Genomic DNA, 14,067 nt, shown 5'->3' with positions numbered 1-14,067 from the left:
TGGGCAGATAGCAGACGGAGCTCAGACAGGTGGCTGGCTGCCGTGTGTGTAGCATTGGACAGGGATGAGAGGGACGTGCCGACCAGGGTCTGACTTAGCCACGCCCCCTAGGGTCTGACTTAGCCCCCCCCCCCCAGGGTCTGACTTAGCCACGCCCCCTAGGGTCTGCTCCAGCAGCGCGCAGAGATCTAATCACAAGACTTAGCCACTCCCCCTCAACCACGCCCCCACAGTCTAATGAGGCTCTGACTCTTCTTTTCTCTTTTGAGAGAAGAGAGAGAGAGAGAGAGGTGGAGAGAGAGAGAGAGAGAGAGAGAGAGGGAGAAAGTAAAAAAAGAGAGAAAGAGAGAGAGAGAGAGGTGGAGAGAGAGGGAGAGGGAGAAAGAAAAAAAAGAGACAGAGAGAGAGAGGTGGAGAGAGAGAGAGGGAGAAAGTAAAAAAAGAGAGAAAGAGAGAGAAAGAGGTGGTGAGAGAGAGGGAGAGGGAGAACGAAAAAAAAGAGAAAGAGAGAGAGAGAGAGGTGGAGAGAGAGAGGGAGAAAGAAAAAAAAGAGAGAGAGAGAGAGAGAGAGAGAGAGCGAGAGAGGGCCTGGAGCTTACAACCCCAAAACAGAAAAAGTTGGATGTGTTGGGACGTTGTGTAAAATGTGAATAAAAACAGAATGTAATGATCTGCAAATCTCTTGAACTCATATTTAGTTGGGACATGTAAAATGTGAATAAAAACAGAATGTAATGATCTGCAAATCTCTTAAACTCATATTTAGGTGCAAAAAGGACACAGACAATATATCAAATGTTGAAAATGACAAATTTGACTATTTCATGGAAACTATTTGATACCAGCAACATGTTTCAAAAAAAGTTGGGACAGAGATAACATGCTGGAAAAGTTGTGTAATGATAAAGAAAACAAAAGAAGGAATGTTTCACAGCTAATTAGGGTTACTGCCAACATGATTGGATATGAAAAAGAGCATCCCAGAGAGGCAGGGTCTCTTAGAAGTAAAGATGTAGGGGTATTCATCACTCTGTGTAAACCTATGTGCACAAATGATGAAACAAAGTAATTTTATATAATAACAATTTTTATTTTGTATTTAGAGAGTTAATCATCTACAGGACATAATGCTATTAAAACATTCAGAGAATCCAGAGAAATCTTTGCAAATAAGGGAAATAGCTGAAAAACAAATTGGATGGCCGTGGTCTTTTGGACCTCAGATGGCATTGCATCAACACCAGACCTGTTTCCAGACCTGCCATTGTATGGGCTCAGGAAAACCTCTGATAACCATTGTCTATGTGCCCAGTTTGATACTCAATTCTAAAACTGCAGCCAAAATTGTATTGAGACATGATACAGAAAATACCACCCTCTTATCTGGGCCTGAGCTTGTTTAGAATGGACCGAGGTAACGTGGAAAAAAGTCCTATGGTTAGACCAATCAAAGTTTGCCATTCTTTTTGGAAATCATGGACTCATCTGGGCTAAAGAGAAGAGGGCATATCCAAGTATCCAACCTATCCAACTTGTTTTAGTGCTCAGTTCGAAACCCAACATCTATGACGGTGTGGAGGAGCATTAGTGCCTACAGCATGGGCATCTTGCACATTTGGCAAAGCATAATCAATTCTGAATGATGTATACAGGTTTTGAGCAACATATACTGCCATCCGGGCAATGTATTTTCCAGAGACGACCTTGAAGATTTCAGGAAAACAATGCCAAAATTAATTTTGCACATATTTAAATAGTATTTCTCCATAGAGGAAGAGTCCAGGTGCTAAGATGGCCTGTCTGCAGTCCAGATTTGTCAAATTAGGTGCATAATGGAATGAAAAACATGACTAAGAATACCCCATACTGTTGAACATTTCATTCTCAAAACTAGCAACTGGTCTCCTCAGTTCCTAAACATTTACAGCATGTTGTTAAATGAAGAGGTGAAGCAGCACTTTGGTAAACATGCTCCTGTCCCAACTTTTTTTGAAACATGTTGCTGGCATCAAATTCAAAATTAACCCCTTCCATGAAATAGTCAAAATTTTCATTTTCAACATTTGATATGTTGTCTATGTCCTTTTTGCTGCTAAATATGGTTTTACGAGATTTGTATATTATGACATTCTGTTTTTATTTGCATTTTACACAACGTCCCAACTTTTTCTGTTTTGAGGTTGCACGCACACACGCGCACACGCACACACAGCATGCGTTGCTCGTCTCGGCTCAAGGAAGAACACGCCCACCTTATTAAGAGGAGGCCGAAGGGAGGCAGGTGAGATTGGCTCCAGATACACAGACTCCTGGATAGAATTGAATTATTGATCAAGCGACAGATTGCGTTATGAGGACTTCATGGGACCCACACCACCCACCTCCTCCAGCTCTGCTGCCCCACCCCCCTCCACCCTGGGCTGGTGGAGCTCTCAAGAGAGGGAGGAACATGGGAGTGGTGGTGGTGGTGGTGGAGGTGGTGGTGGAGGTGGTGCCCCTGATCAGTGCCTGCACCAAGTAAGGATTATCAGTGGGAGAGGGAGCTTGCTCGCTGACAAGCAAGAGCAAACACAGAATCAATCAGCTGGGCTGGCGGGTGAGAACTGGGGGCTATGCACAGTTCACTCTACTCAACACACTCCCTGGCCTGGCTCAGAAATAGGTGTCCGTCATCCCCAGCTCTGAGAAGAAATCGAAACCGTGTGCATTAAAAAGCCTGCTCTCCTGCTCTGAGAAAACAGGCACCCAGCAAGCCCCGACAGGGGGTCCGGTTAGGCCATTAGACTCTCAGCACTTACAGTTAGACTCAGCACTTACAGCTGCAATCATGGAGCAGATTGATGGGGAGTCTAGGAGGGCGGCTGTATTTTTCTCCCCCCCCCCCAGTAATGAGCACTGGCCCTCGTAATGAGCATAGTTACAGCGTGCACTGGCCCTCGTAATGAGCATAGTTACAGCGAGCACTGGCCCTCGTAATGAGCATAGTTACAGCGTGCACTGCACTGGCCCTCGTAATGAGCATAGTTACAGCGTGCACTGGCCCTCATAATGAGCATAGTTACAGCGAGCACTGGCCCTCGTAATGAGCATAGTTACAGCGTGCACTGCACTGGCCCTCGTAATGAGCATAGTTACAGCGAGCACTGCACTGGCCCTCGTAATGAGCATAGTTACAGCACTGCACTGTAATGAGCATAGTTACAGCACTGGCCCTGTAATGAGCATAGTTACAGCGAGCACTGCACTGGCCCTCGTAATGAGCATAGTTGCAGCGAGCACTGGCCCTGTAATGAGCATAGTTACAGCACTGCACTGTAATGAGCATAGTTACAGCACTGCACTGGCCCCTGTAATGAGCATAGTTACAGCGAGCACTGCACTGGCCCCTGTAATGAGCATAGTTACAGCGTGCACTGGCCCCTGTAATGAGCATAGTTACAGCGTGCACTGGCCCCTGTAATGAGCATAGTTACAGCGGGCACTGGCCCCTGTAATGAGCATAGTTACAGCGTGCACTGGCCCCTGTAATGAGCATAGTTACAGCGGGCACTGGCCCTGTGGCACTAGAGCCGACATGAGGAGCGCACACGCTGACAGGGCATGTTTCACATCCCAGAACATTCTCCAAAAGCTTAACCCACCCTAGGAAACAAATCTCCTCACCGCCACGGACGCGCCACACACTCGTGCACCAGAGGAAACCGCTGTCACCACAGCTGCCAGTGCTGGTCAGTCACTCGCAAACCAGCTCTGGCCAAGCAAGCACAGCCCAGAGTCAGACGCTAAAGCCGAGCACTAACCCCAACCCTCTGGTTAGGTATAGTGAGCACTGAGCCCAACCCTCTGGTTAGGTATAGTGAGCACTGACCCCAACCCTCTGGTTAGGTTTGTGACGGTATAGCGAGGCTGTGCAGCTCCTCCGAGCTCCGTGCCAGTCTGGTTTGTGAGCTCCGTGCCGTCTGATGAGGGAACGCCGACCTACCAGCTGCGTTAAGTGGACACACTGTTGAGATCTTCACCAGCTCTGAGCTCTCAACAGCACACATGTTTTAAAGCCCTCAGGGGAATACCTGTGCACGAGTCAAACTCTGGAGGCTCTTGAGCGGCGCTTCAGAGCAGGGAATGTCATTAACTCAAGCGTCAACCTGCCCTGTTCTGCTGAAATCACGTATTTAACAACACCTCAAGCTTTGCTTTCTCCCCGCTCAGAGGAATAACACTTACATTAGAGCTCTGGTGGTGGAATAAGACTTACATTAGAGCTCTGGTGGTGGAATAAGACCTACATTAAGTGTAAGTATATATAGCCTTATACTTATATACTTACATATAGCCGTATACTTATACTTATGGGTCATTCCGTGTCAAATCACCCAGTGGCTGGCAGGTCACCCTCTCCCAAAAAATCTGAAAAAAACTCACAGGTGTTTGTAGACCAAACCTATGCATAAATCTTAAATAGTATATCTGTATCACTAATGGTTCCAAAACTACAGCCCTTTGAAGTTTCAAGTCATTTTAAGCATCGTGGTGAACAATCCTTTTTGTTCAACTTCCCACATTATTGGCTCTGATGAATTCTGATGAAAATCTGATGAATTTGTGTCACATACTTTCTGAATGAGAAGCCCTCAAAAGTGATGATGTCTTTTCACATTATGAATTTATAGCCATTTTCAGAGCTTTGCAGAGGGGAAAGTACACAAGATATGTCTGATCCGATTGGATTTTTTAATTCAACAGGAAAATGTACTTCTATTCACATAGTTTCACTAATGTGTGTGAAATACCAAGAGAGCCAATAATGCTGGAAGTTGAACAAAAAGGATTGTTCACCACAATGCTTAAAATGACTTGAAGTTTCAAAGGGCTGTAGTTTTGCAACGATTAGTTATCCAGATATACTATTTAAGATCTATGCATGGATTTGGTCTAAAAACACCTGTGATTTTTTTCAGATTTTTTCGGAGAGGGTCACCTGCCAAATTGTGCTGATTTCACACGGAATGACCCTTATATATTTACATATAGCCTTATACTTATATACTTAGATATAGCCGTATACTTATACTTACTTACATTAGAGCTCTGGTGGTGGAATAAGACTTACATTAGAGCAGGAGGCAGGAAACACTCCATTTCCTTTTTTCACATGTACCAAAGAAATAGATGGAAAAACACATGAACCAAAATAGAGAAAAGGGAAGTTTCCATGATTATTACCGTTCACAAGATATTGAAATCTTCCACAATATATTGATACCTTATTAGGCATGAAATAAAGAGACAAAACATAAAATCCATATAGGAGCGGTCATGCTTTTTTAAAAAGGGAAGTGTAACTACCGAGTTAGCCAAATAAGCATTTTTTAAATCTTCTTTAAATGTTCTAACTGAAAACATGTCTGGTTGAAACAGACGGCCGCCCACAAACAGCTCCCTGGCTCCCCGGTGGACCACAGTCCAGCTCGTGCTCATGCTCACTTAAGGACCATCCCGGCCTGCTCAGGAAATGCAGCAGTACACAGATCATAAATAAGCAAGGCATGCCTTAACACCCCACTTTGTTGCAATCTGTCAACAGCTCAGACTGCCCAGTCCCTTGTCCAACTGGAGAGAGAGAGGGAGAGAGAAGGGAAAGCAAATCCTTTGGAAGGCAGGCAGGCTTTGGGGGCATCCAATTTGGCAGTCCGTCTGCAGTAAACAGCGTAGTGTCTGCAAGCATGCGCCGGTTGTTTTCAGAGGCGAGGGCGCTGTAATAAGGTTGCCTGACCCCAACCGCGGCCCTTCTCCAGCTAATCACTGTAATTAGAGCTGGGAGCAGCGATGAGATCAATGACAAACCAGCGTGGAAAAAAGCAACGGCAACTACAAAGCAGCCAAAAGGCTCCACTGCACGGAAAAGCCACCACTCATGTGCGCGTGGGTGGCGAGTCTGTGCGCGCTCACCTCGTTGTTTATGGGGCCTGTGGCACAGACTTGTGATGTCATTCCCCTGGGCCACAACATTTTCTTCCCTGTTAAAAGGCTATACCATTTGGTTCTGTTTAAGTACCCCAAAACACAAGGCAGGACTACTATAAACACTGTTTAAGGGAACGGAATTCTGGAAGTTCCCCATGACTGATACAGTGAGCCTGGGAGCTCGGAGTAAAGCCTTGGGGAAGCGGCGGGATGAATAATTTAGCCAGTCAGTGTTGAAGCAACACAAGAAAAAAAGAGTTATGAAAAATCAGTTACGATACTCTTGTGGGTACAACACACACCTTGACAGGAAGGAAAAAAAACACAAGAGAAACCTATCCTTGGGTTTAAGGGATGTGAAACTAGTGCTAAAGCTATCCTTGGGTTTAAGGGATGTGAAACTAGTGCTAAAGCTATCCTTGTGTTTAAGGGGCTGGTGTGAAACTAGTGCTAAAGCTATCCTTGTGTTTAAGGGATGTGAAACTAGTCCTAAAGCCATCCTTTGGTTTAAGGGATGTGAAACTAGTGCTAAAGCTATCCTTGGGTTTAAGGGATGTGAAACTAGTCCTAAAGCCATCCTTTGGTTTAAGGGATGTGAAACTAGTGCTAAAGCTATCATTGGGTTTAAGGGGCTGCTGTGAAACTAGTGCTAAAGCTATCCATGGGTTTAAGGGATGTGAAACTAGTCCTAAAGCTATCCTTAGGTTTAAGGAGCTGATGTGAAACCAGTGCTAAAGCTATCCTTGGGTATCCTTGGGTTTAAGGGATGTGAAACTAGTGCTAAAGCTATCCTTGGGTTTAAGGGGCTGCTGTGAAACTAGTGCTAAAGCTATCCTTGGGTTTAAGGGATGTGAAACTAGTGCTAAAGCTATCCTTGGGTTTAAGGGATGTGAAACTAGTGCTAAAGCTATCCTTGGGTTTAAGGGATGTGAAACTAGTGCTAAAGCTATCCTTGTGTTTAAGGGGCTGCTGTGAAACTAGTGCTAAAGCTATCCTTGGGTTTAAGGGATGTGAAACTAGTGCTAAAGCTATCCTTGGGTTTAAGGGGCTGCTGTGAAACTAGTGCTGGACATTTGAGGTCCGTCAGAGTCAAACCAGGATAGCGGCAGTCATCTCCATCTCCCCTGAATAGGAAGAGGCTGGTGCAGCTGAGGGGCACCAGCAGACACCTTGGACACACAGTGATAATGACACCTACAAGGATCGGCATTTCAGGAGACAGCTTCGTGCCTAGGGGGCAGGGAGGGGGATATGTGTTTGCTTCTTATCAGGCGAGAGAGGGAGAGAAGGAGAGAAGGAGAGAAGGAGAGGGAGAGAAAAAGGGAGAAAGAGGGAGGGAGAGGGAATGAGAGGGAGAGAAAGAGGGAGGGAGAGAGAGGGAGATGTAGAGAGAGAATGAGAGGGAGAGAAAGAGGGAGGGAGAGAGGGGGAGAGAGGGGGATGTAGAGAGAGAATGAGAGGGAGAGAAAGGCAGAGTATGGCAAGAGAATTACAAAAAAAAGTCGACAAAAGAAAAGGAGAAAAGTTTCTAAATCCGACGCTAACAGAAAACAGGAGCAGCAGAAAGGAAGAAAGACAGAAAGAGGGTCAGATGCACACGGAGGAGTCGCTGACTAAACCCGGAAGCTCAGTTCCCCGTCCGCATGCTTGTGCACTCGTTCACTCACTCTCTTTCTGTGGTGGTGCAGCTCACTTTAATGGGCATAGTTGGGATTCCTGGCACTCGGCGCTTTTTCCCACTGCTGCACAGCGGTCTGCGGGGAGTCTCCCGGTCGGAGTCTCATCCACGGGGTCAAGGCCTGGCACTAGGTAAAGACCGGCTGGTTCTCCTCCCTGACCTCACCTCCCCCGAATCGCTCCCCCTGGACTCCCCTTGGCTGATCCTTGCCTCCCTATCAAAGTGCCTGACTGAGGGAAAGGGGTATGTTCCATCAGATCACAGAAACTTGCTGCTTTTGCTTCCCTGCCATCACAATGTATCACCAAAAAAGCACAAGGCCCTGATGCCAGAGCTGAGACAGTCATCACCGGACAGCAATTGAGCAAGACTGTAAACTACACAATGTCTGCATACACTGGTGCTCGGAGTCTGCCAAAGATGTTAAAAGCCCAACACTGACCTTCAGTTGGAGTAGCCAGATGCAGAGTCATAAAATGGCATTCCAATGACGCTGTAAAAACGTACAGCGCTCATCCATCTCATTTGTATCTCATGCAAATTATTCACAAAGAGCTTGTAATTTGGAACAAATAGTCCCACAACTCACTGACTTGTCTGTCTTCCCTGGTTGTAAGTCATGGTCTTGTCGTTTTATGGACAGTCTTTAAAAACTACACAGTAAATTTAGCTGCTGAAACTGCCACTAAAAACAATTGTGGCTTTATGAGGACTTTTCGGCCGACAGCGATGCAATGTTTTCCTCTCTGAACATTTAGATGATTCACAGCTCAAGTATACAAAGTCAGGCTACAAAAAAATGGAAGCGTGTGTCTGCTTAAACAAACCTTGTCGAGGCCCTGCCCTTCAGTGAACACTATTTTTTCCCCTCAGAAATACAAGTTGCGTAAAAATGTCATATTCACACACAAACGACAAGCTTACACAAAACTGCAGTGATCTGTTACCATCATTCAGCAGTATGTAGCTCTGGCCACTAATATGGGCCTTATCTCACCATCTCATTATCCAAATCAGATAACTACAGCAAGGTATTCATAACGTCAAGTTTGATACTGAGGGAACCCATACAGTAATAATATAAAACTAACCAATAATGTAACTATGAACATCCTCTAAGGATCATGTGCTTTAAATGCATCATTGGATCACTAACATCTCCCACTCACTCCCCTCTCTTCCTCAGGTTGCTCCGACCTTCATCTCCAGCTGTTGCCGGCTTACTGACCCTGTGTGCATCTGTCACACACCAGTCCTGGCTGCGGCCCATGCCCACTACTCCGTAATTAATCGCCCACAGAGAGAGAGATGACCAAAAAAGGGGGAGAGGCCATATCCAGCAGTTATCACACTATTAACACAAACCAGCTGGACTTCGCATTAGCTCCACTGTAGAGGCGATAATTAAAAATGATCTTAGCGCCAGTAAATTGCTCCTTTTGAAGATTAGACCTGACAATGCTTCACATTTGTAAAAACGATTTGCGCTTTCGAGTGCCTGAGTTAATACCTCAAAAGTGAAGGGGGGGGGGGGAAGAGACAAAAGACTGGAGAATCATGACAGGTGTGGCATGAACATCAACTGTTTTTCAATTATCTGTAGAGGCTTGACAGACATTTTTCTGAAGAGCCATAAATTAATCATGCATCATCGAATCTGAAGGCTCTATTTCGGAACATCAGAATGTCTTGCTCTGGCTTTCATCGTAACATGCAAGACTGTCTCTGTTTTCAGCCCTTATTGAACTGAAATGTGACATTTGGAATGATACACACACTCTACGCACAGTACTTAATGTTGAGGAGGACTAATGTTTACTTTCATCTCCACCTCCAAAACCAAATTCCTTACTCCTTATGCAATTGGTTGGCAATAATAGGGGGCTGATATGCTGTGGGAACAGTGCAACACACACCTGCTTGATGTTCCTCACAATTTGCCAAACATTCTTGCGCCATATGATATCTTTTGAGAAAATCCTGAGCCCCATCTTTGCCCAAGGCTGTGCTTTTTAGAATGTAAGCCTTGGCTTCGCTCCTTACCCAGCTGGGGTATTCTAAGGACACTCCCACACGTCCCACCCACACTTGGCCCAGAATACACTGGCTGACATCAACTGGTGATGGCAGGCTACAACTAACAAGACCTTCTGCTACAACTAACAAGACCTTCTGCTACAACTAACAAGACCTTCAACTGGTGATGGCAGGCTACAACTAACAAGACCTTCTGCTACAACTAACAAGACCTTCAACTGGTGATGGCAGGCTACAACTAACAAGACCTTCAGCTACAACTAACAAGACCTTCAGCTACAACTAACAAGACCTTCTGCTACAACTAACAAGACCTTCAACTGGTGATTGCAGGCTAAAACTAACAAGACCTTTTGCTACAACTAACAAGACCTTCAACTGGTGATTGCAGGCTAAAACTAACAAGACCTTTTGCTACAACTAACAAGACCTTCAACTGGTGATTGCAGGCTACAACTAACAAGACCTTCAACTTGGCCTGGTGGCATTGTTAGAAGAATCCCCGCCCACCCGAACAAAAAAATAATAATTTCATAACTGCTACAATTCTCAAAGTATCAGGACAGTTAGTGAAGATGGATGCAGCACCCTCACAACAAGTGAAAATATTGTAACAAGGCACCCAGCGCAACGATGAACCCGAGACCCGATCAAGGCCCCATGAGCACTCCAGAGCTGCTGCTGGGGAGGAAGCATGAGAATTGAGGAGATCTCACCTCACACCCCTGTCATTACTCCACTGGCTTCAACCACCTCTGAAACCATAGAACAAATAAAGAAGCTCTAGAACAAATAAAGAACACGAAGCTGGTGGCAGGGAAGAGGGAGGGGTCATCTCATCTTCCACTGCTGGGGTCACTCAAATCAGGTAAAGGCATTTGGAACAGCTCCTCTGGAACACCAGAGGGAGAGGACTCAGGTGTCAGGGCGGGTTTTATTAAAAATACAGTTTGGCAGAGTGATGGGGACGTGACCCAAACCTGCATGTGATGCTAAAGACCGCTGCCAGCACTCCCAATGACTAATTCCACTTTCCCATGCCGGCTCCTTTCCCATGCCGGCCATGCCGGCTCCTTTCCCATGCCGGCTCCTTTCCCATGCCGGCTCCTTTTTGAAATGAATATCAGATTCATGAGCCTGGGCTCAGCCTGAACCTGAAGCTTAATGATGTTGGCTGGAAGCGGCATGCTGGTGAGCCACGGAGCCCCTCAGTGGGACGCCAGTGCGAGGTCAAACACCCCCTCAGTGGGACGCCAGTGCGAGGTCAAACACCCCCTCAGTGGGACGCCAGTGGCTCTCCATGGGATAATTCCCACCCCCCACCGAAACCCCACATGAAAAAGACAAACTCTTCAAGGCCCAGCTGGGATGCCTTGGTCCTCTCTAACAAAAAGCTGCGCGTATGGCCTCGGCAGGATAAAAATAGAGAGCACTACATTGCAGAGAGTGTATCTTTGACAATCAATGAAAGGTTAGCGAGACCTGTGCCCTGAGAGAGGCAGAAGGTGAGGGCAAGGTGGGCATTAGAATTCCACACATACTGCCCCTGATTAGGGTGGTGGATCAGGTCTGAGACTGTCTGACAAGTCAGGTATGCGCCGGCTGGGTCATTACTAAAGAGGAGGAGGAGGATGCCACTGGGTTGACATCTCTGAAAAACAAATGTTCCAAAAAGCAACTCTACAATGGACACTTCCAATCTCCAAATGTATTCAGCCACTCTGACTAGTGAATGTGCATCTCTTCTTTCCTTCCAAAATGATGCAACTACAGACAAAAATAAAAAACCAAACCCAGTGGTATGCCTGCGTCATCATGGAAAAGCTACTTACAGTCAAAACTCACACTACAAATATGCAAAACAACAACTAACAGTTACGCAATCATGCACATGATATTGTGCCAGTGGAAGGCTACATGTGTTTGAGCTGCAAATGATTACATTGGTCAGCTATGCTGTGATGTTTAGAACATTATCACTATTGCTGAACTGTGATGTTCATGATTACATTGGTCAGCTATGCAGTGATGTTTATAACATTATCATTATTGCTGAACTGTGATGTTCATGATTACATTGGTCAGCTATGCTGAGATGTTTATAACATTATCACTATTGCTGAACTGTGCATGATTACATTGGTCAGCTATGCTGAGATGTTTATAACATTATCACTATTGCTGAACTGTGATGTTCATGATTACATTGGTCAGCTATGCAGTGATGTTTATAACATTATCATTATTGCTGAACTGTGATGTTCATGATTACATTGGTCAGCTATGCTGAGATGTTTATAACATTATCACTATTGCTGAACTGTGCATGATTACATTGGTCAGCTATGCTGAGATGTTTATAACATTATCACTATTGCTGAACTGTGCATGATTACATTGGTCAGCTATGCTGTGATGTTTATAACATTATCACTATTGCTGCAGCCATGGATGAAGTTCACATTCCACAGTGAAAGGATTATCCTCAAGACCGAATTGTTAATTACGCTTCTCTGCAAAGATAAGATGGCCAGATCTCTCTCTGTATCCAGAGAGGGGTGAGACGTAAGCTGAGAGTAGAGGAGGTTTGTATGGGGTGTGGTACAGAACCTGCACGTGCTCACACCCTGGGAGCAGACGGCTCTTTTTGGAAAAGGCCCCGGGCCCCTTTGGGTTCAGGCACACCCTGCCATCGCTCGCTCACCCCCCACACCGAGCAGGAGAGAGAGAACGGAGCTAATCCATTTCCTCCATGAGAGCGTTTCTTTAATGTTATTTAATGAGGATAATCCGCAAGAGACGGGACTCCTCATCTACAGTAGGCCTATAAGTGAGGGCCAGACAGGGGCTGGAATAAAAGGGACGATTCAGACTCACAACAAGGCAGTACAGTGAGCACTCACAGCTGTGATTCAGACTCACAACAAGGCAGTACAGTGAGCACTCACGGTTGTGATTCAGACTCACAACAAGGCAGTACAGTGAGCACTCACGGTTGTGATTCAGACTCACAACAAGGCAGTACAGTGAGCACTCACGGTTGTGCCAGGGAGTGAGAGATCCAGGCAGACAAAGCTACTCAAGAGATTCAGCAGGGATGTGAATGGGCTACTGTCTACATGTCCTTTATGCATCAGGATAAACAAACAGGAGGAATTGCTCCACCACAGGACACAAAAGGCCTTTCTTGTGCATCTTCCTCTGATGGAGCACAAAAGTGCAAACAGACATAAAACTAAAAACACTGTGGAGGGTTGAAGCAGAAGTTGACACATCATATAGGCCTACCAGTTGCTGACTATATCTTTCCCCAACATATTGAATTGTGTTATAAGCTTACCGGATACTGTGGTTGAAAATTAGTGAGGATGAAAATTAGTAAACTAAACCTGGCAAAAAGTTCTGTATTTCTCTTAGCTGAAAATAATTAGGACTAAATGACAATCTACTAACTGCCATTGCATCTTTACAACAATGATGAAATAATGACCTATTAGAGCTCTAAAGGGCATCACCTTGACCAAACAAATGTGGATGGACTGGTTTTGCCCACAACTTGTTGGGTTCACATGCAAACACCACTCGTAATCCTGTGTTCAAGGAATGCAGGAAACCAGTCTTCAGTTTTTTTTTTTTAAGTTATTCAATGGACTGTGAATTAGCTACAATGACAGCGCGATACAATGAAACGATTCCGCCCCTTTACAAGGAACGATCGCTTGGAAATCTGGCGAGTTAGCTGAGCAATGTGACACCGCAACGAACTTTATTCCGTATGGAGAGTACAGATTGTAATCACGTTCTTTAGAATTAGCTTACATTAAAATATGCCCACATCCACAAGAATGTTCCTAACAGCAGAGTAGCACTGGACGTACAAAAATAGCTATCGGATGGAAAAATTGCGATGCAACGGTCTTCTCGTAAATGTGGATTTGTTATCTGAATAGTAGGCTACCTAACGTTACGCGCCGGGTATGAAGCACACTCATTCAGAAAGGTGTAGTGAAAGACAGCGCGTTTATGGATCTCACTCACCTTGGTTGAACAGTAGTTGCACAAACGCACGCAGTCTGAAACTCGATTCCTCCCCCTTAAAACAAAAAATAGATCCCACGGAAGGATGCATGAAAAGTTCACATCTTACTCTTCCTAAAGCTCTGGATGTTAACAGACCAGCACCATTACGTTGAACCGCGGAGGACCGAATGACAATCCGCTGAAAGCCGACACGATGTGAAAGCTACCTAACAAAAGGCATCGGTAAATAACAGGGACTTTCTCCACGCCCAGGTAGCAGACCACATGACGAATCCAGGTGTGTTGTTGAGTATTGAACAGCAACGGGCTGAGAGACACACCTGTGTGAGCTGTTCTCATTCGTCCGC

At 45.4% G+C, this 14,067-nt stretch overlaps 1 protein-coding gene across 2 annotated transcripts in view; it reads right to left on the bottom strand.

Annotated features, from left to right (window-relative positions):
- plxnb2b (plexin b2b) overlaps window positions 1-14,067 on the bottom strand; it is a 106,279-nt gene extending 92,212 nt beyond the window's left edge. The window contains exon 1 of one of the 2 annotated variants that reach the window (XM_076272225.1): window positions 13,718-14,067. In XM_076272225.1, coding sequence (XP_076128340.1) covers window positions 13,718-13,808 — 91 coding nt within the window. In that variant the 5' untranslated portion in view covers window positions 13,809-14,067. The remainder of the gene's footprint in view (window positions 1-13,717) is intronic. The other variant, XM_076272233.1, reaches the window with a different exon arrangement.

The sequence above is a fragment of the Alosa pseudoharengus genome, unplaced genomic scaffold (assembly GCF_046254945.1).
Source record: "Alosa pseudoharengus isolate Yale_2024_CS ecotype anadromous, Long Island Sound unplaced genomic scaffold, YU_APseudo_1.1 YU_APseudo_1.1_scf_10, whole genome shotgun sequence".
Lineage (NCBI taxonomy): Eukaryota > Metazoa > Chordata > Actinopteri > Clupeiformes > Clupeidae > Alosa > Alosa pseudoharengus.
The sequence above is the reverse complement of the archived record's forward strand: the minus strand, read 5'-3'. Positions and strand labels throughout refer to the sequence as shown.